The 23712-nt window shown below is 36.8% G+C and overlaps 1 protein-coding gene across 4 annotated transcripts in view; it reads left to right on the forward strand.

The window, feature by feature from the left end:
• Nucleotides 1-23712, forward strand: part of Nepl16 (Neprilysin-like 16) — a 1095435-nt gene that overhangs the window by 392095 nt on the left and 679628 nt on the right. For all 4 annotated transcript variants that reach the window (XM_070113033.1, XM_070113031.1, XM_070113030.1 and 1 more), the window contains exons 6-7: nucleotides 12864-13139; nucleotides 13215-13471. In XM_070113033.1, coding sequence (XP_069969134.1) covers nucleotides 12864-13139; nucleotides 13215-13471 — 533 coding nt within the window. The remainder of the gene's footprint in view (nucleotides 1-12863; nucleotides 13140-13214; nucleotides 13472-23712) is intronic.

Genomic DNA, 23712 nt, shown 5'->3' on the forward strand with positions numbered 1-23712 from the left:
TTCGCCTTGATCGAAGAAAAATTGTAAAATATAGCTAATTTTCTCTTTGCTGGTGTCGATCTTTGACGAGCGCTCACAACGTACTGAGTCAATCAAAAAAACTGTCAAAGACAAGCTTTTAGCGCGAATAAACACGTTTTCAGCGCCGTATAGTATGACATGATGCGACACGTAACACTAGTACTATGGACAATAACCCCATCTCTTAGATAAAAACCGAACGAACTTTTTACTTTCCCTAATATTATTAATTATTTACCTGGCGCAAGTACAATTGTAGGAAGCAAGAAGTCACCTATTCAGTGCTATTTCCATAAAAATCAGAAACAACACTGGTAGAAATGAAGACACTATTTGACTTCCTTTTTAGCGCGTTCTATTCGTCAAAACACAATTGACAAATGGGCCATAGACGGTACAGGAATGAATGTGTTTCTAGACACAATGTGTCTGTGGGGGTTTCCACCAATATCTACCATACAAACCAGCAAAGTACGGCATAAAAATCTATGCTTTGGAGGACAATGAGACCTATTACACCCAAAATATAAAAATATTATTAGGGTGAGATTGGGCTTATGCTATTAGCAATAAACTCTACGACGTTATTGATTGACTGGTACAATGTGTTTCACAAACTTCACGAAATATTACTATGGATAATTTTTTTACAAGTTACAAGAGCGCTTATCATTTATTAAAAGATCATAAACTAACAGTTGTCAGAACTTTACGCACCAATAAAACTTGTATAGAGTGGCTGTCTTACGACACATCTAGACCTTTAGGAGGCCCTTTATTGATTCCGCTCAGAACCACTCCGTACTTCTGATGATGAACATCATCAGTATGACAAGTTTTATATGTGCAGGGATTCCAACGAGATTCTGAAAGTTAAATAACTACAAGTAGCCAGAGGCATATACTTGTATATTCCTTCTTTTCCTGGCTCTATTTGTAGGGTAGTGCCTTTTCTGGATAGTTCATCTGCTACACAGTACCCGGGGATATCACTCTGTCCTGGGACCCATGCAGGTTTCACGTGAATTAGGATGTCAGATCCGCTAAGAGATCAAGGTATTCTTTCTGTTTTAGACGAAATCCTATGAGACATTAGGGATTACAAAGCCGCCTAGCTGTCTGTATATATAAATATATTTGTTTTTGTAAGCACACTCCTTGGCAAGCAGGCTTGCAGTGGTCTGGAAGACGATTTTGGTGTCTATTTAGTTTATCTTAGAAGACACCACCACCCACTCGGTTATCTACTTTGGTACCATTAGTATAGATGCTTATCCCTACGTTTTTGTGCACCTCGCCCCTTTCCACTCTTTTCTCGAAGGGAAGGAAATATTGGAGAACGGATTTTGATTCAGCTCTGTACGATTTCAAAAATCCGTTGTTATGGGAAGAAACGGAAAGTTCCTAAGTATCATAGAATGTTTCTTGTTACTGGCGACTAGTAAAGAGGATTCCCTCAGTCTCAGAGCTAACTTCCCTGCGATTTGCTTACAAAGCAAGTCCGTTGGCAGTAGCGCCTGGCGTGGCGTTGTTCTGAGATATCCACTGATCCAAATACTGGCTGCTCTATGTATACTTTGCATATGCCACCATACCAATATATCGTAAGTCATAATCAGCCTTACAACTACTGTGTGGAGCCAATGGGCTACCCAAGGCGTTAATCCCGATCTGAACCCCACTATTATTTTCCACGTGTAAAATGTTGTAGCTGCTTTCTTTACCCTAGCTTCCAAGTTTGATTTCCAAGAAAGGTACCATTAATTCCTTAGTGAACAATGCTAACTCCGTCTTGCTAGCATTCAGGCTCAGTCCGCATGATACTGCCCATCGAGTAATGTCATTTATCCTTGTCTGCATAAGGCTAGCGAGGGTATTTGTGAATTTGCCTCTAACCGAAGCTGCCACATCGTCAGAGTAGGCCACAACATGTACCCGCTTCTCTTCCAGATTCACCAACATTTTGTTCAATGTCAGAATTCAGAGAAGTGGAGATATCACCCCTCCTTGGGGTGTACCCCCTCGGAAAGAGCTGTACATCGTTGTGCTGAGAGCTAGCGTTGAAATAATTGACCCTCCCATAAACATCTGTTCAATTAACTTCCTGAGAGGCTCAGAAAGCGCCTTCTATATATAAGAAAGCTACGAGGGTGTATTTTTTTATCTCCAAAGGCCTTTCATTATCTGATACCACCGAGTTCAGTGCCGTTTTTGTGATTTTCCCTTAATATATGCATGCTGCGAAACTACCATTTTACTGGGTTTAGTTTGCTCCTTATATATAATACTTCTAGCCTTTCCAACGTTTTTAACAGAAATGAGGAAAGACTAATTGGTCTGAAATCCTTTGGATTATTATGTTAGCATATGCCCGCCTTTGGTAAATATATCACCTTTACTTTCCTCCATAACGAGGGAATATAGTTTAATTGCAGTTCAACTTTAAGCATCGTTGTTAACCAGTTTATTATGTAGCTCTGTGACTGCTGTAACTGAGCCGGGAATACACCGTCTGGTCCTGGCGATTTGTAGGGCTTGAAGCTACCTATCACCCAATAAACATTACTGTCTGACACTATATCTACAGGAGTTGACTCTGCTTCCACTTCACTTCCCAGTGTATACTCCATTCTATGGTTTTCGGAACTTCCTGGGAAGTGAGTATTCATTATCAGGCAGAGAGACTCTTCACTGGATACCGTCCAGCTGTAGTCTGGCTTCTGGAGATATTCAATGTTATGCACCGATTGTACCATTATTTTTCTAAGTGGAGATGGTTCCGCCGTTCTCGATGTCATTAAAAAAAGTTTTCCACGAATTTCTTTTTGCTTTCCTTACTTATTTTTTGTATAACCTTAAGATGTTATAATACTTATCCCACTCCTCTTCCCTTTGGAAGAATATGGCTAAATTGAATTGATTCCTGCAATCTTTCTGTAAGTTCTTAATACGGAAACCACCCAGGGGTCTAATTGTTCCCCTACTACCTGTTATTGGACAATATACCTCTAGTGCTTATTGACAAAAATCTTTTAACTGTTTAACGAGGATGTTTAGGTCCTCTTTGCTCTTTGATCAAAATGAGATTATTGTTCCTGAATTTTTCTACCTGTTCTACATACTTTTCAATTATGCATTCAATGAAAAGAAGTGTTTTTCAAGAACTCTCCATTGGGTTAACCTATTTTTTAATTCTTACGACATGTGTGTAATGTCTAATACCTCTTGCCGGATTCTCGTTATAAATGTTAGCACATTATTTCTATTATATAACAACATTCCAGTACCTAGTAGGTAGTTAAAGAGTAACTCAACTCTTTCGTTGATATCCGTGCTGCCCTATTACGTGTGGTTTATATTTTGAGTCACATTCAAATATGGTCAAGCTCCTGGATGCTTCACTGTCTCATACTAGCTCTTTCCACAGCTGCGATGGTACCTCTACTTCTTTATACGGCATGTAGCCTAATACCAACCGGGATTTGCTGCTGTCTCCGTCTCCCATCTTACTGCTGTGGTGACCTGATTACTAAAGCTTTGTAATAAGAAGGCATTAAGCTTTTTATTATGCCATGTATAAATTATAACCCGGTGGCTCCTGAATGAGGACGAAGTCAGACTATTATACTGCCATGCGGTTACAGAAGCTAGTTTGCTGTGGTGGAGATTAATTTGAAGAATACACATTAATTACTGTCTTCTCGAGAGTCGCTCAAAAGCTCACTCTCAGTGTATACTTTAGAGAGTCTGTATGCAAGCTCAGACTCCGAAGTACACTAACCTTGCTCAGTATTTTCCACGTCACTCGAGGACTCCATTGGATCTTCCTCGTCTTCACATTCCGTTTCCGATGCCAAGTTGTCCACTGCATCGACATCCAGCTTATAGGTCCTGACCTTAACTTTTGTGATTCCGTAGCTGATTTTCCCGCCACTTTTCGCCAGCGGCTTTACGGATTCTCTTGTTAACAACAACAGAATCTTCATTGTAATTCATTTCATCTGCACTCCAGATTCCGCTGTGGGGTCTTCGAGGGCATTGACAAATTTCCATTTCCCATTTGGTCGGGCTGCTGGCTCTTATGAGCTGCATTATGGTGTAGCCGGGATCCATACCCTAGCCCTTTGTCATGATATCCCTCTTGTCTACCGCTAATAGACCGGCTTACGGGCTGGACCGATCTCTTGGCGTCAAAAGCTATCATCTTAATTTGGCCCTGATACCATCCGGCATCCGTACACAACGAGGATGGACTTGGATTGCTTAATAGCACTTCCAGTGCCCCGTTAGTCAGTGGGACTTGTACCCATTTCCATTGTGCTCTGGGGATTTTTCCTTCTGAATCTCCTCCATCTAGCACATCAATGAAAATGCGGTTCTGGGCCACCTCAGCAATTGATTTTGCGGGCGTCACGCTCCAGGTCTTCAGTCTCTTGACCGGTGGCTTAGCCTCTTCAGCTGATCTTTGTCTCTTGGCTGCCACTACTGGCGGTTCCTGTTTAAAATTAGGTAGAACTGCTCTGGCGCAGTGAATAGATTTTTTGAGCTCCTCCTTCTACTTTTCTCAGCAGGTATGCAGCACGTTGCTTCTCCGCATACCTCGCCTTCGCTGGGTCTTCGATTTTAAAAACCGGCCATTCTCTGGTTGACGCACTAGTAGCAGCAACACGTTAGTCATCTCCCTCCTCCGCCTTCTTGGCAGCCAAGCTTTGCCTAAAGGGTTTGGTACTGGCTGCCTCAGGTGCGGTTTCTTTTCTGGAATCCGGCTTAACTTCTGCCACTTTGCCAGTGCTTGCCTTATCTCCAGGACCAAGATTCGCTTCTGTCCACACGCTGGCTACTCTCGAGCTCGAACGAACGCTGCTCTCTTCTGGCAACTACTAGCTCCTTTAAATTTGCATTTTATTTTTTTGATTTAGCTCATATTTGGACCCAAAAGTGTAGAAAAAATATGTCTGCGAGCGTATAACCCCCGCTAGGCAAGAAAGGCTATCTTATTGTGGAACGTGCCATCCTCGGTACCCCCAACCATAGTAAGACTCCCCATCTGAATTCTGTGCTATTGAGGAGCAACGAACACCCAAGTAGGAAGTCTGACCTTAGCTAGATACCTCATTGCTAAAACAATGCGAACTTCCAGCCCGTCCCTGCTTACGTCGGGAAACTTTGGTATATATTACCAGTAGGCATCCTCGGGAAGGGTTAGCGTGGGATTTGTGCCGACTAATAGACAAAAAGATAGGAAGACTAGGTACATTAGTAAGACCACACCTAGAAAAAAGAAGGCAGAACCAAAGACTTTTTAAGAAACCGTGCCCAGAAATTGGAAGGTGTTTTCAAGTAACGCTTGAAAACTGACAAGAAGCACCGGCAAAAAGATTTAAAATAATGCAAATTGTTTACTTTGCCCTAGACAAAAAGATAGGAAGACTAGGCACATTTGTAAAAAATGTAATAAGCCTATGGAACACGCAGATTTATATTGTCAAGACTGCGGAAACTGAAGTGATTAAGATCTGATTTTATTATTGCTTGTTGTAATGTTTAAAACTAGATAAACTGTAGTTTTATAAATTGAGAAGAATGTGGTTGTAATGTGTACCATTTGATTTTAGTACTCATGAAACGATTTAATAGTTTATAGTTTGAAGAAAAGGTTTGAAGAAAAAATTTTTTTACTCAAACCAATTTTTTATAAGATATATACCATGTATATTTATTATTATTTAACAATCATAATAACAATTTTGCGGATTTTACTATCTTTTATAATTAGGGTATCAGCATGGTGAGATTAGTCACCTCGTATGCGGGAAGTTAATAAGATATCAAATTTGATTGTAATCCATGCGGATTCTTCATCTTTTAATACAAAGTTTTGCCTACACCTTATGGTATTAGATACTTTTATCTTACACTTAAATATCGTTAGAGATAATTAAATACGTTCGTTAATAAAAAAGATGGTGGATATGAATATAATGGAGAAGCATCGAAAAACTACCTCAGAATATCGCGACATTATGATTCCTCTCTGATTCGAACTGAGTGGTTCCCGATCTAAATGTGTGTACGAGTATGCCACTGCAGTTTAGATGCGTGCAATCATGATTTCTGTCAGATAATCAAACTACCAGTTTTGGCTGTAGTAAGAAACACTGATATTATAAATAAAAGCATATGCGAGAGATTTCTGTTTTGCGTCCAAAAATTTTTAAACTCATCGAATATTTGGTGAAACTAATTATAGCGACACTCACTACATTTGTCGCAAGGGTCGCATATTTTTCTAGGTTTCAGGTCGGAAACACAATGTTTTCTAGATAAACTTGTCTTCTAAATACCGGTCTTGATTGAAAGCGCTCTATGCTAAATAAATAGGGCTGATATATATTTCTTTTCCGCTCTTTTAAGAATATAATGACTATGTTTGAACGGATCAAAAAACGAAATTATATCTCAGGGGAATGAAGTTTTTGGCAGTAGGAGTTGTATCCAAATGCCGTAAGACATGACGGAATCTTCAATTGATAGGTAGGTTGGTAGAAGTGCTGCCCACATGGGCTCAATTAGTGCTAAATGCGCCATTTTGATACATTATCGTAAAACATCATAATCTTGTTATTCCGTTCCATCGTTTTGCTCAAACCATTTGGTGCTCAATGAAACTACTTATGCCCATTATTATTTTTGGGACAACCGTTCAAGATTTGGTGCTTGATGGGTTCCAAGTGTTTTGTGTCGTGTTTAAGATAAAACCTGGCCTTTCACAGAGAAAGTGGAAAATCGTTTCCTTATTCCCTTCTAGCTTGCAGCTACGGCAAATGTTGTTGTACGGCAGGCCCATTTTTAGCGCATGCTCTCCAAACGGCCAGTGCCCGGTTATAGTGGCTGTAAGTCTGTATATACTATTTCTTGACCTATTTAATAAGTCCTTGGTTCTACTCTTGTCATACTTGGGCCAAATGTGCTTTGTTATATTGCAGCTTGTTATTGATTTCCATCTGCTTTGAGCTATTTGTACAAAATGCATATAAAGCTCCCATTTGATCGTTCCCAGCGGGCATGGTAATAAATCCGCTCTGGAATCGTCTCAAGAGGCCTCTTTAGACTCAGCTTCTCGTCTCTGTCCTGATTGATTTATAGCTCCTTTAAGTTACTACCTATATTCGTTATCATCCAGTATGCCTAAATAAATTGCTTAATTACCTTAAAAGTATTTCACCACATTCGAAAATGGGAGTGAAAAATATCATCCTCCATCAATTAGATATATTATTATATAAGATTAACAAAAGTTTTTTGATTTTATAATGATTCTGCTATAATTGGTATCTCGTACACATAATTTTTAATGCTGCTAATATTGTTTGAAGTTGGTTTAGCCAATTCTATCGTGTTTATAAACAATTTTTTTAAGATTGCGCTCGTTATCATTATTCAAACTTTCACAATTATCAAAGTGATGCTTTGCATAGCTGCGTTCACAAAAACCAGTAACATTTATTGCATATGTTTATAAAGCAGCGATGCCATACATTTTTGTTTTGCGTCGGTTCGCAATTCGCAGTTAATGCTTTGTGGTTAAATGAGCTAAGCCTCCCCCTCGCATATATGTATACACCAACCAAACAGGTACATTATTGGCACACCCTAATAATACACACCACTCCTGAGAACCCCATACAGGATGACACCACACGCTGAATATCACCACACACGAGGCGCCTCACACCACCAACCAACAAAAAGGATTGGATCATCGCTTCTACACCTCAGTCGAAATAATAGCGATCCTGCGCGCAGCTCAACATTCGTTAGAACACTGCGCCGCGTAAACAACCCATTCGATTATAGGTATACGTCGTCAACACGGTTCCTGCTTGCTGCCTTTATTCGTTTTTGCGCCAACTAAAACATTATAATTTTTATATAATTAACTTAAACCTAAGCGGTAATAAATAAAAATTTATTAAGCTTATGTATACTAATAACACGGGCGTTTTTGTTTACAATAATTTGTGAGAGTGTATAATTTATTCATGGTCCTTCGAGCCTTACCGAAAGGCATCTTCGGATTTTTATAAAAAAAAATTTTATTAAGAAAAATAATTTATAATATTAACAAGTAAGGAAGGGCTAAGTTCGGATGTAACCGAACATTTTATACTCTCGCAAGGTCAAATGGTATACTCGTTTGAGATTTCTTTGTGGATTGACTGATATTTTCGGTAGAAGGTCAACTATAGGCACTGGGGTCCACATATTTAGTACTTAGGGGTTTGAACAGTTTTGGGTTTGATTTAGACAATTTTTGGCCGCAAGGTGGCATACTTTAATTGCATTATTCACGCAAAGTTTTACCCCGATATAATCATTTTTACCTGATTTGCATAGTGGAATGTGAAAGAATCAGATGGAATTGAAAATGGTGTTACATGGGAAGTAAGCGTGGTTGTAGTCCGATTTCGCCCATTTTCGCACTATGACATAGAAACATGAAAAGAACGTTATGCACCGAATTTGGTTGAAATCGGTTAAGCAGATCTCAAGATATGGGTTTTCACCTAAAAGTGGGCTGTGCCACGCCCACTGTCTAATTTTGAACGCGGTTCCTATAAAGTCATCTTATACCATCTCAGAGATAAAATTTAATGTCTCTGGCGTGTTTAGTGCTTGATTTATCGCGCTTTTAGTAGTTTTTAACAGTACCGTTATATGGGGAGTGGGCGGAGTTGCCACCCGATTTCAACTATTTTCACACCGTCAATAGAAGTGCTAAAAACATTTGCTTCCAGTGAATTTTGTTATTATAGCATTAGCGGTTTAGGAGATATGCACATTAAACCTATTAGAGGCGGGACCACGCCCACTTAAAAAAAAAAAATTTTAACTGCAGATGCCCCTCCCTAATGTGATCCTGTGTACCAAATAACAGTCTTGTATCTTATTGCGGAGCTTAGTTATGGCAAGTTATTTGTTTTTGATTAATGGCGTTTTGTGGGCGTGGCAGTGGTCCGATTACGCCCATCTGCAATACCAACCGTCTCACGATACCATGAAACATGTCTACCAAGTTTCATAAAGATATCTCAATTTTTACTCAAGTTAGAGCTTGCACGGACGGACGGACAGACGGACGGACGGACAGACGGACGGACGGACAGACAGTCACCCGGATTTCAACTCGTCTCTTCATCCTGATCATTTATATATATATAACCCTTTATCTAACTCGATTAATTTTAGGTGATACAAACAACCGTTAGGTGAACAAAACTATTATACTCTGTAGCAACAGGTTGCGAGAGTATAAAAACAATTGTGGTGACAAAAAACAAAACAAAGTGCAATAATACCTAAAAATATATATATACATACATATAACATAAGTGGAAAAAAGTGCTGTGAAGTGGCTTAACGTTCATATATATATACACATAAAAAAGGCCAGTGACATAAAGTTTCATTTGTAAACCAATAAAAGCAATAAACGGGAGCGAAACTTAAAAGCACCTAAACCTAATAACATAAATAAAAACAAAACAAACGGGCGCGAATTTTTAAACAGAAAGCTCGGATAAACAAACAGCACAAAGCGGTAGCCAGCTGGAGCACAGGAATAGGAACAAAACGCAAAGGCACAAAGGCAACATACACCCTCCAAAAAATACCCTACAGAATCAAAGTGAGCGTATTCATTTCATTTGAGCACATACATATGTTTGTCGAAAAAAAAAACAAGTTTATCTTTATATAAACTTTAAATTATATATGTATCCACATACATATATTGTATATAATATTTTTTGCTTATACTTATACGCTTACCATCGTATATTTAAATATCAAAATTCAACAAAAAAATAAATAAAACAAAACATACAAACATATATTACACTAACTTAGTGCAAAAATATATATGCTTTCATACATATACATTCATATTACGTACATATATTCGTATATACATATTCTTTATACATATAATTGCTAAGAGCTATATATACCATACATTGTACATTTATTTCATATATATTAAAAATTGATATTTAGAAATTGCAAACTCTATGGTACATACGTGACAAATACAAATTTGCACATTAAAATATTTACCTATAGCCAAGTGCAAACGGTAAATTACCTGCGCATTATCAATTCTCTGTTCTCGCTTTATTCGTACCGCGAAAATAATACGCATATTCACCATATAGATACATACAAACGGCACATCATCTGCCAATGCTTATACATATACCCTATATACATTGGGTCAATTCGATGTGGAAATTTTATATAATTATTGAAAAAGTTACATATTATTTCAGAAATAAATAGAAAACAAATAAATTATAAAAACAAAATAAAAAATAAAAATTTCCAACAACATCCATACATACATATGTTACAAATATTGGTATATACAATTTTACATACATTTAAAGTCGTCATAGGCAATTATCCGGCAATACCCCTTGTTCTTCGGCAAACAAAAACAAGCAGGATTGCATACAAAAAAAGCGCATTGATCTTTTCAACGAGCTCTCAATTGCATAAAAAAAAAAATAAGTACATAAATACATACGCACAAACAATTCGTGCATACTTATGTACAAAGCGCATTGATCTCTTCAACGAGCTCTCAATTGCAAAAGAACCTAACTGCGTACAAACAAGTCCATATTAGGGTGTACCTACATTCTTCAACATAAGGACATAAAAAGTATTAATAATTTAAAGTGCGATTTCATGAAAAAAAAAATATATATATCTAATAATAACAATAATAATATTGCTAGTAAATACGAAACTGTATTAATAAACGTTTTACCAATATAATATAAATAACAAATACTTATTTACCGAAAAGAGTAATAAACTTTATTGCTTTATTCAAATCAGTGTACACTGAGAAAATTTTAATTCCTTTTGACACTTATTTAAACATATAAATAAAATGATAAATGTTGATAATAAACAACATACACCTGGAGCTACACGCTCAAAACAGGTTGCTATATTTATTTCAGAAAGTGAGAGGTTAATTAGATACTGCGCTATGTTTTCATCTTCACCGATTCAAGACAACTCAGAATCGTTATTAGAAATAAAAAAGTAAAATCTTAACAATTTTTGGACTCGTCTCCAAGCGGCTCATGACGCCATAGTAGAAACTGAGTCATCAGATCTACCACAAAATATTAAAACCAATTTTCGCCAATTATGAAAACTACTTAGAACAGTACGAAGCTACAAAAGCTATGATCTCCGATCAGTTAAAGCTAATAAAAGCTATTGCACCCACTCCACATCCGAAAGTAGAGTTGCCACAAGTACAAAATCAAGAGGCAAGTTCAGGCATCCACTCGAGGTGTCCGCATGTGACACAGAAACATTTCATGGAGGTCATGAAGAATGGCCGTCCTTCCGGGACATGTTTACAGCCGTTTACATCAACCATCCAAAATTATCAAAAGCGCAAAAATTGTATCACCTCCAATACAAAACAGAAGGTCAAGCAGGCAGGCAGCGAATATGCTTCCAAGCTATCATACCAATAGCAAGCATTGCCAAAAGGTTTCACACCTGAAGCTAGCAGATCCTAACTGCACTACCCCCGCGCAAATAGATTTAATAGTAGGCAGCGACCTTATACCGCAAACAATGCTTGAAGGTATTGAAAAAATTTCAACGACCCTTTTAGCCCAAAATACTATATTCGGTTGGATTCTAAGTGGACTAGTTTTTGAACCAGTTTCCATATTAACAACTCAAGTTGACGAAAATTCAAGAGAATACCATAATTCATAATTAAGGAAATTTAGAGAGTTAGAAAAATGCCCCCTCATATCAATTACAACCCCAAAAGATCAGTATGGTGAAGACTTCCACAAAGCCACAACTACTCGATCAAGTAATGGCCGGTACGTCATACGACTACCACTAAATTCCCAATGTTCCAACACTCCACGAATTGGCAGAAAAAACCAAGTCAGGGTCCCTTCTGACAAGATCAAGTTTAAAAACACAAATATGTAACTTTTCGGCCCCGCAGGAGGGCTCTTGCCAATAATGATGACAAAAATCCTGCTTCAAAAATCTTGAGTTATGTGGCGCGCTACTACTTCCAAAAATCGCACATAACATATAACAAAATTGTTCTAAGAATCTTAGCCTCCCCCTCGCATATATGTATACACCAACCAAACAGGTACAATATTGGCACACCCTAATAATACATATCACTCCTGAGAACCCCATACGGGATGTCACCACACGCTGAATATCACCACACACGAGGCGCCTCACACCACCAACCAACAAAAAGGATTGGATCATCGCTTCTACACCTCATTCGAAATAATAGCGATCCTGCGCGCAACCCAACATTCGTTAGGACACTGTGCCGCGTAAACAACCCATTCGATTATATACGTCGTCAACACGGTTCCTGCTTGCTGCCTTTATTCGTTTTTGCGACAACTAAAACATTATGATTATTATATAATTAATTTAAACCTAAGCAGTAATAAATAAAAATTTATTAAGCTTATGTATACTAATAACACGCTCGTTTTGTTTACAATAATTTGTGAGAGTGTATAATTTATTCACTTTGTAATATGCATTTACGGATTCAGCCACATTGAAACTAACTTCCGCTATAAATATAACCAAAAGAATTCGAGTGTATAATTCACAAGCTGTATACATAATTATTATGCTCATTTTTAGTTTTGAGTAATTCTAATACGTAAGCAAATACATATGTAAGCTTTTTCTACTTTTTATTATCATAATTTATCTTGTAATAAATGTATTAAATGCTTTTACAATTCTAGCTTAACTGGACCGATTTAGTGCCATATAAATGGAATAACCCTATCGTGGTTAGAAGTCCAGATTATATAAAAGCAATTGAAGAATTGCTTGTAAAATATTCTACACGCGTTGTACATAATTCGATGCTCATTCTTTTTACTCTTGGAATATTGCCACCAGATAATCCCAATCCAATAATATGTACACGTGCTACAATGTGGGCTCTTCCCGATGTAACCTCCGCAATTTTTGTGGCTCACCATTCTACAAAAGATATTAAAAACGCTATAAAAAGGGTATAATATAGTAATCAACTATTTTCATTATATACTTGCATTTACCATTTTATTTATTGATTTTTTATATTCTAGACCGATGTAATATTTAAATCACTTAAGGCTTATTTAAAGCGCGCGCCTTCACTTAAAGGGGCAGCATTAGTTAAACTGTCATCACTGCGGGTACAATCTCAACTTTGGAATGGCTTTACTAATCTTACTTTTGCAACAAAAGAGTTAGAGTCTATGGATATATCCTCAGACGACTGGTTTGAAAATGTACTAAAAATATTTGGAACACAAAAAAAGGACCCCACATCTATAAAAATTGATAGGAACTCTTATGATACGTAAGTACACAAAAATAATATTCCTTATTCTTGATCAGCCTTAACAGCTAGTATTTCTTTTATATTAATTACAAAATATTTATTATTTTGTTATTTTTTATATAATAACAAGTAAGGAACGGCTACGTTCGGATGTAACCGAACATTTTATACTCTCGCAAAGTCAAATGGTATACTCGTTTTAGATTTCTTTATGGTCACAAGGTTGCATACTTCAAACGCATTATTCACGCACAGTTTTACCCCGATACAATCATTTTTGCTTGATACGCATTGTTTAATTTGTATCTAATACTGGGGAACCCCACCGAGATAAGGACCTCTAAACACCTCACTTTGAATCGCATGAACTCCCGAACAAAATGTATTTTTTTCTTTGGTTAAATGTTAATTTTGCGAATGTTATGATGTGGCGCTCAGCCCCGTGGACGATACGCGAATGAAGATGTGAGGACGATGATCCCGTCCTTTTTTTAGGTGTACAGGTGCCGTGTTATGATGTGTTGTGTTTTCCTGTGTGGTGTGTTGCATTAGGGTGCGCCAGTTGTTACTGGAGAGAGTGGTGGTACTGAGGCTTAGCTCATTTAAACATCCTGGGCCCCCTAGACGAATATTTTGCCTAGTATTACACATATTGACGGTAAATGTTGACATTATTTCGACATGGATTTTGATCTACCATAGGTATTGATGCGCGATGTAAGCAACTTTATTTTGCGTGTTTATTGATTTACTATTTTGATGACTGGTTATTATAGTAAAGGTATATGCGTTTTTGTGTTTATTATTTTAATTGGTGGTTATTTACCATTTATTTGTTATGACTTAGTAAGGATAGCGACTCCACGCCTGGCTCAGATATGTCCAGAATGGGTGCTCCTTTGAAAACATTTGAAGAGGGATCTTGCGAGAGTGAGATTTATGATTTTTACTAACTTTTTTGAAGTGAGATTTGCAACTTTTAAAAGTGTTTCCCATAAACTACCCATATGATGAGCGCTTAGATAGATGGGATAAGTGCGACCTTTGCTTTTTGTAAGATGAGGCACTGTATCGCATTGGGAGTATGGTAATCCCTAAACTCTATTGTTGAATTGTATTTGAGAATGTGGGTAACTATTCTGAGTGCTCGGGGGAATTGGATACATGTTTTCTAAGCATAGAGTGTTTTTTCCAATCAGGCTAGAATAATTTCGTAGTCGGAGTATCGAGATAATTTATATTTTGCCATGCTGAAATGCGTGTACACTGTGTATACTTATTTGGCACTACCACATAGCTCAATTTGAATTGGTGCGCAGTATGAATTATATGAGGCGTCGCCGAAGCAATCTGGGTTTCGTTGGTAATTTGGGAATAGTTCGCCCAATATGGTATTTTTAACTGCGAAATTGCAGTAAAATTGTGTGTAAATTGGGATCAGTTTTCTAGGCGAATATGTTTCGCTTGTTCGTCCCAGTTGGTTCCGTCTAGCCATAATTTTTTAATCAGCACTTTTATCATTATTGGCGAAAACCATCCTGCGTGGTCGAAGTTTTGCCACAGAGGATAAAAGTTTCCTCTTTGTTATTGGGGATAATGCAGATATTGAATCAGTAGGATATTAAAACTAGACAGATTCATTGGATCCTCTGTGTTTTTCTTGTACTGTCCTTTTTAAATTTAAGGAAATAGGTGTACAAAAAATTATCTTTTGGAATACTTTTTAAATATATTATTTGGGTGATATGTTTGGATTACATATATTGGTGTTTCGAACATTGGCAGAGGAAACACTGACATTGTTTTTTGTACCATTATGTGGAGTGTTGGAAAATTGTGTCTTTAGTGGTAGTTGTATGACGTACCGGCCCTTATTTGATCGAGTAGTTTTGGCTTTGTAGAAGTCTTCACAATACTGATCTTCTGGAGTCGTTATGAGAGAATGTCTATTTGAGCGGGGGTGTTGCAGTTGGGATCTGCTAGCTTCAGGTGTGAAACCTTTTGCCAATGCTTGCTATTTGTATGATAGCTTGGAAGCATGTTTTTTAGCTGCGGTAAGACTATAGCTTCTGCTTTAATTCTCTTATCCGCTTGGGGAGAAATAAGGGTAATGGGGCAGATTTTATTAGACTTTTGAACTACTCTACCGCCCATTCCTGTAATTTCAAAGTTGGCTTGTTTTGTTGGCAGTTGTAGCCTATTTTGTGCCCTAGACGCTATGAAAGATCATTGTGATCCTTGGTCTATTAAGGCCCTAAGTTTAAACAGTTCTCCTCGGTGTTCGATGGAGACAACTGCTGTGGGTAGTAGTACTCTACTTTGGTTTTCGCTGTGTAGCGTTTGAGTTTTTAATGCCTTTGAGCAGCATGGTGCTTCTTGGCAATTTTCGGGATTTCGGTTTTTGGGAGTTGTTGTTACCACTAAACCTGTGGTTCTTTTTGTATAAGCGCTTCTTTGGGGTGACATGGGAAATTTGCTGTAATGAAGCATTGAGTGGTGTCTTTTGTGTCAATATAAGCAATTGAATTTGCTTTTGCAATTTTTATATGTATGCGCATGTGACAAACAATTTGTACATAATTTGTTTGATCTCACGAAATAGTTTTTTCTATAATTATTAATTTTTTTAATTTCTCGCAAGATTGTAGTTTGTGCCCTCTCAAGCATAGTTGAATTTGCTTTTGCAATTTTTATATGTATGCGCATGTGACAAACAATTTGTACATAATTTGTTTGATCTCACGAAATAGTTTTTTCTATAATTTTTAATTTTTTTAATTTCTCGCAAGATTGTAGTTTGTGCCCTCTCAAGCATAGTTCGCATGACGTATGATTGTTCTGTTCGGATGTGAACGATTGCGTTTTGTACAAGCTTCTGTTTAATTTGTTTTTGTTACTAGCTTGGGGTCTATTGAAGCTTCTATTAAAGTCGTTTTGATAGTTTTGGGTTTTAATAATTTTTGTGTCTACCCTTTCAGCGATTTCATACTGGATAGTTAGAAAATCTTTCATTTGTTGCCACGTTAGGCATTTCTTTCGTCATGAGAGCGATTGCTCACACAAAAGTAACGATTTTTCTGTTAAAGTGGCGGTGCATATATAATATTTACCAGTATTGGGTCCCAGCTGTCTGTGGGAATATTTTGTGTCGATAGAACCGACAAACAATTTGAAACAGTGGATAGTAGTTTAACAAATTCTTCACACATCTCGATTTTAGAGCTTCCCAAGCCAAATTAAAATTGTCGTTATTTAGTACGAACTGTTTTACTATTGCGCCTGCTTGACCTTTAGTTTTGTATCGGAGGTGATAAAATTTTTGCGCTTTTGATAATTTTGGATGGTTGATGTAAACGGCTGTAAACATGTCCCGGAAGGACGGCCATTCTTCATAACCTCCATGAAATGTTTCTGTGTCACATGCGGGCACCTCGAGTTGGATGCCTGAACTTGCCTCTTGATTTTTTCAATTCCAATAACGATTCAGAGAGGTGTAGTTTGACTTTTGTCGCCATTAACCATTTTGTTATGTTATTGATATAATGTTTCAATGAATTATAAATATATATATTATAAATATTTTATTTTGAATATATTGCTTTATTAAATTTAATTGATAAAAATCGCACTTTTTTTTTTGTACGCAATCCTGCTTGTTTGATACAAGGGGTATTGCGGGATGTATGCCAATGTGGACTTTGAAAATATGTGTATTTTTGTTTTTAATAAATTATTTATTATGTTTTATTTTTTAATATCTAGTAGTGTTAATTTTACCACAACGTTTATTGTTTTATTTTTGACCCAATGTATATACGGTATATAAGCATAGGCATAGATTATATGCCGTATATATAAATATGTATGTTCGCACTGCGAAGAGAGCGCTAAAGCGAAGTGAATAATGTGCAGGTATTATCTCTATGCAATTATGTTTATATGTTATTATATGTACTTATGTTAAAGTAAGTATAGATATACAAGGTACAATTCAAAAGTTGCAGGACTTTTTAAACAACGCGGCTTCTAGCGGCGCTTTCTGTCTGAATTTGTTATCCCTCAATTGTGTATTCTTCAGTGTTGTCGTATAAAATTTATATAACAGCTGAGATATCGCGCTACATATGACATTACAATGAGCATCGAACAAAGAGCCAACATTAAGTTTTGTTTTAAACTTAGTAAAACTTTTACCAAAACTCAGCAAATGATGAAACAAGTTTATGGCGATGATTGTCTATCCCGTAGCCGTATTCACGAGTGGCTTAAACGTTTTCAAGAAGGACGGGAGGACTTGGAAGACGACGAACGTTCGTTGCGTGAATTCACTAAAAAACAGCCGAAATCATCGTTTAAATATATGGAGTCGGAATTATCAATATCCGCAGCGTCGATTTATCGTATTTTGACAGAAAATTCGGGCCTCAGAAAGGTTTGTGCTCGATTTGTCCCGCACACTCTGAAACAACACGAAAAAGACCTCAGAATCAGACAGATTTTTTGACCAAAAATCGCGTTCAAATAATCAACCATTCACCCTATTCGCCTGATATGGCACCCTGCGATTTTTATTTGTTCGGAAAACTACATTTGGCCATGAAAGGAAACCGCTATGCTGACGTTAATGCCATCCCCAACGCTATATCGGCAAATGTTCTAAAAAAAGTCATTCGATAACCTTCTTGAACGTGCAAAACGTTGTATTCAGGCGGAAGGAGACTATTTTGAAGGCGACCAATAAATTTTTTAAAAATAACAAATAATATTCGTTTTTTAATAAAAGTCCTAAAACTTTTGAATTGCAGAGAATTTTAATGAACAGAGAAGGAGCAAATGTTAAATGAAATCTTTTTGCGTACTAATTTGTAATTCCAGATGAGGGAACATCGAAAAATATAACTTCGGAAAAGAAAATACACCACACAATATGCGAAACGCTATAAATAGACACAACGAATATTCCTAAATGAAAAATCGTTGCACATACCTATTTAGATTTATGTTTTCAATTTCTATAATATGACACATACATAATTATGAAAAGCCTCCTGAATTAAAAATCTGTATTACCTGTGAAAATCGCAGAATTCATTATAAAAAGAGTAAGGAAGGGCTAAGTTCGGATGTAACCGAACATTTTATACTCTCGCAAAGTCAAATGGTATACTCGTTTGCGATTTCTTTGTGGATTGGCTGATATTTTCGGTAGAAGGTCAACCATAGGCACTGGGGTCCACATATTTAGTACTTAGGGGCTTGAACAGTTTTTTTTCGATTTAGACAATTTTTGGTCTCAAGGTGGCATACTTTAAACGTATTATTCACGCAAAGTTTTACCTCGATATAATCATTGTTGCTTGATATGCATAGTGGAAAGTGAAAGAATCAGATGGAATTGAAAATGGTTTTATATGGGAAATAGGCGTGGTTGTAGTCCGATTTCGCCCATTTTCGCACTATAACATACAAATATGAAAATAACGTTATGTACTGAACTTTGTTGAAATTGGTTAAGCAGATCTCAAGATATGGGTTTTCAACTAAAAGTGGGCTGTGTCACGCCCACTGTCTAATTTTGAACGCGGTTCCTATAAAGTCATCTCATAACATCCCAGAGATAAAATTTAATGTCTCTGGCGTGTTTAGTGCTTGATTTATCGCGCTTTTAGTAGTTTTTAACAGTACCGTTATATGGGGAGTGTGCGGAGTTGCCACCCGATTTCAACTATTCTTGCTTTCAGTGAATTTTGTTATTATAACATTAGCGGTTTAGGAGATATACACATTAAACCTATTAGAGGCGGGACCACGCCCACTTTCTAAAAAAAAAAATTTACTGCAGATGCCCCTCCCTAATGTGATCCTGTGTACCAAATAACAGTCTTGTATCTTATTGCGGAGCTTAGTTATGGAAATTTATTTGTTTTTGATTAATGACGTTTTGTGGGCGTGGCAGTGGTCCGATTACGCCCATCTGCAATACCAACCGTCTCACGGTACCAAGAAACATGTCTACCAAGTTTCATAAAGATATCTCAATTTTTAGAGTTAGAGCTTGCACGGACGGACAGACGGACGGACGGACAGACAGTCACCAGGATTTCAACTCGTCTCTTCATCGTGATCATTTATATATACATAACCCTATATATAACTCGATTAGTTTTAGGTGATACGAACAACCGTTAGGTGAACAAAACTATTATACTCTGTAGCAACAGGTTGCGAGAGTATAATAAACATTTAATAGGCAATTTTTCCAACTTATGTATGTGCGTTGCGTGAGTAATTGCTTATTGAGCAAAGGATAACAATAAAACGGTGGCTAAGTGGCCGCGTTTCCACTTTTGTGGTGGCTTAAGTCGTAGACGTGAAGGAGTTAAGCTCACTCCGAATACGAGCATATAAGTTCGAATCCTAAAACTCATGTAAATTAATTTTTATTTAATTTTTTTATTTTATTAATTGGAGTCTAAGCATATCATAATTGAATTACTTTAATAATATATTTTACTTCCTGATATAATTAAAATATATCAGGAAAATATGTTCATATGTTTAGGTTTATTGAATATTTCCCTATTATGCGTATTTTCACAAATGTGATAATCACACATACATTCTTAAATACACGTACGCTGATGCTTGCTTCTTCTTGCCCCGCACAAACAATGACTCTTGTCCGCACTTTTTGCTTTTTGCGAGAAGCAAGTTGAACGATCGCAAGCAAGAAGGGGTCAGGGGCGCACTGCCACATAATTATTTCAGATATATTTTTATTAATCGGATTTATTTTAAAAACAATTATAGGTATGAATTTATTTGTATTTATATTTTTACGTATCTATTTATAATAAAATTATCAATAAGTCATAATGCATTAGTATTTTTCAATACAAATTAAGCAATATATTATGAGCCCTCACTTGACACGCCTCTGTGCATGGTGGCAAGCCAAGAAAATAACGGCAAGTTCGTTCAAATGACGACTTTGGCGACAACTATACATATTTACATACATACAAACGAGCTCCCATACATATTGAAGCCGAATTTTGTGCATCGTGGCGGAGTTGACAAAATTTGTTGGAATCGACAATTTTACGACAATGTCGGTCGGCTATGTTGTCTCGTTTGTCCTTTTTGCAGTGGTTTGCTATTGAAAGTTGACTTATGCTCTTTTGAAATATTGCGATTACCGATTGAACTGAATTTTCATAGCGTCGTGTTTAGATAAAATGGGCTTAATTGAGAAACTATGAAACAAAGATAATAAGTAAACATATAAAAGTACTATATGCAGTGTGCTTAGAATATATAGAAGTAGTTAAAGATTTCTTATGAATGGCAATTTTACATACATTTTTTAAGTTAATGCCATATATAGTGCATAATATGAATAAAAGTAAAATATTATTTTAACTCGCTAATAGGTCATGTTGCCGATTCTCCTTTCTGAAAGGATCAGACATCACATCAGACAAATTCTTCAATTTCTGATTTTTAGCAAATGTTGTGAGGAAGCAGCTTGTGGGCAACATACAAATGCGAGGGGAATGGTAGGATTTTCAGTGATACAAATTGTAAAATTAAATTTTTCTCGTTTTACTGAAATTCATTTTATAAACTTAATTTCGCATTTGCGTAGGAATTCTATATGAAAACCAAATGTGGTTTACCAGGCGCACAGAAAAAATAGCGCGGCGCAGAGTTATGAACGAGCGCACTTTGCTTTGAAGCAGACGCACGTTCCTTATGAATCAATTTGTTGTCGTTGTAATATGAAATACTTAGAAAATAAGCCGCGAGTTCGCTTGAATATTATTGGCCGATGATGGTGCGTCTACGTTTTTTGTCACTTGCGCGAATGTTTGATTTTTTGCGAAAGACATTTTGAGGGACATACATACATATGTACATATCTGTACATATATGCAAATATATTTGGACATGCGAATGAAGGAAGGCAATTTCAAGAATATTCACATATAGATGTATGAACATTTGAAGCAAGTAAACAACAATAGTTGTTTGAGTTCACAGATTAGACAAAGTAGCTCGAATATCGTCTACACCACTCTATAAGCAAAATGTATATACATACATATGCACAGATGTTCTTTGGTATGCGCATAAACAAAAATTTAAATAATAAAAGAGAAAATAATTGACTTCCGACAAGAAAATATAAATAATGAGGGAAATAATATTAAAATAGAATCCAAATATCATTTAATAAAAAAGAGTTATAAAAATAAAAAAAGAGTATATAAAAATATCTGATAGGCTTTGAACTTAGGCAAAATATTTCAACTGAACTGTGAACTGAAACAGCTATTATTGTTTACTTGCTTCAAATGTTCATATGTCCATATGTGAATATTCTTGAAATTACCTTCTTTCATTCGCATGTCCAAATTTAAGGTTCGTTCGGTTTTTATTGCTTTTTCAAAAGATGATTACTTTGTGTACATTTGTCCGATTTAAGTCAAATATGCGCCGTTTTGTTCGCAAACTTGTTGCCAACGAGATGCCAACTTCATTATGCCCCTCTCGTAGAAGACTGCGTCCCTATTGCCAAAAAACTCGGAGAGGAAATTTTCACAAGCCTCTCTTGAGGCCAACTTCTCACCATTAAGCGTTCGCCATGGACAGGAACAGATGGTAATTACTTGGTGCCAGGTCCGGACTATAAGGTGGGTGCATTGGAACCTCCCATCCGAGCTCCAGGAGCTTCTGGCGAGTCACCAAAGACGTGTGTGGCCTGACGTAGTCCTGATGGAACACAATTCGGCCTCTGTTGATTAAAGATGGCCTCTTCTGGATGAGTGCTGCCTTAAAGCGGTCCAGTTGTTGACAGTAGAGGGCCAAATTGAGCGTTTGGCCATAGGGGAGCAGCTCGTAGCAGATGATTCCTTGCCCATCCCACCAAACACACAGGTCTTGGCCACCATCTGGGCCGCTTCCCCGAGCTTTGACCACGACCGTTTGCGCTCGATGTTGTCATAAGTGACCCATTTTTCATCGCCAGTCACAATCCGCTTCCGAAACGGGTCGATTTTGAGCTCCTTTTTGAATCCAAGGTTATGCAAATGGTTCCAAACGGTTTTCTCGGTTATCTTTAGTTCCTCAGCAATTAAATAAGGGCTCACGTGACGGTCTGTTTCTACTATTTCCATGATTTTATCGCAATTTTCGACGACAGGCCTCCCGACTCGTCAATCGAAAAACTGTCAAAGACAAACTTTTAACACGAATAAACACGTTTTCAGTGCCGTAGAGTATGACATGATGCGACACGTAACACTAGTACTATGGACAATAACGCCATCTCTTAGATAAAAACCGAACGAACTTTTTACTTGACCTAATATATTTGCATATATGCACACATATGTACACATTATGTCCCTCAAAATGTCTTTCGCAAAAAATCAAACATTCGCGCAAGTGACAAAAAAACGTAGACGCACCATCATCGGCCAATCATATTCAAGCGAACTCGCGGCTTATTTTCTAAGTAATTCATATTACAACGACAACAAATTCATTCCATTCATAAACCACATTTGGTTTTCATATAGAATTCCTACCGCAAATGCTGCGCGAATATAAAAATGAATGAAATTGAATTTAAATGTCTTCAGTAAAATTGAAGAATCAGCAAAATTTCAATTTTACAATTTGTATCACTGAAAATCCTACCATCTCCCTCGCATTTGTATGTTTCCCACAAGCTGCTTCCTCACAACATTTGCTAAAAATCAGAAATTAAAGAATTTTTCTGGTGTTCCCTTCAGAAAGGAGAATCGTCAACATGACCTATTAGCGAGTTAAAATAATATTTTACTTTTATTCATATTATGCACTATATATGGCATTAAATTATAAAATTTATATAAAAGCGCCATTCATATGAAAACATTAACTACTTCTATATATTCTAAGCACACTGCATATAGTATTTTTATATGTTTACTTATTATCATTATTTCATAGCTTGTCGATTTAGCCCATTTTATCTAAATACGACGCTATGAAGACGCAGCCCAATCGGTAATCGCAATATTTCAAAAGATCATAAGTCAACTTTCAATAGCAAATCACTGCAAAAAGGACAAACGAGACAACATAGCCGACCGACATTGTGGCAAAATTGTCGATTCAAACAAATTTTGTCAACTCCGCGACGATTTACACAATTTGGTGTCAATATGTATGCGAGCTCATATATGGATGTATGTATGTTTGTGGACAAA

The sequence above is a fragment of the Bactrocera oleae genome, chromosome 2 (assembly GCF_042242935.1).
Source record: "Bactrocera oleae isolate idBacOlea1 chromosome 2, idBacOlea1, whole genome shotgun sequence".
NCBI lineage: Eukaryota > Metazoa > Arthropoda > Insecta > Diptera > Tephritidae > Bactrocera > Bactrocera oleae.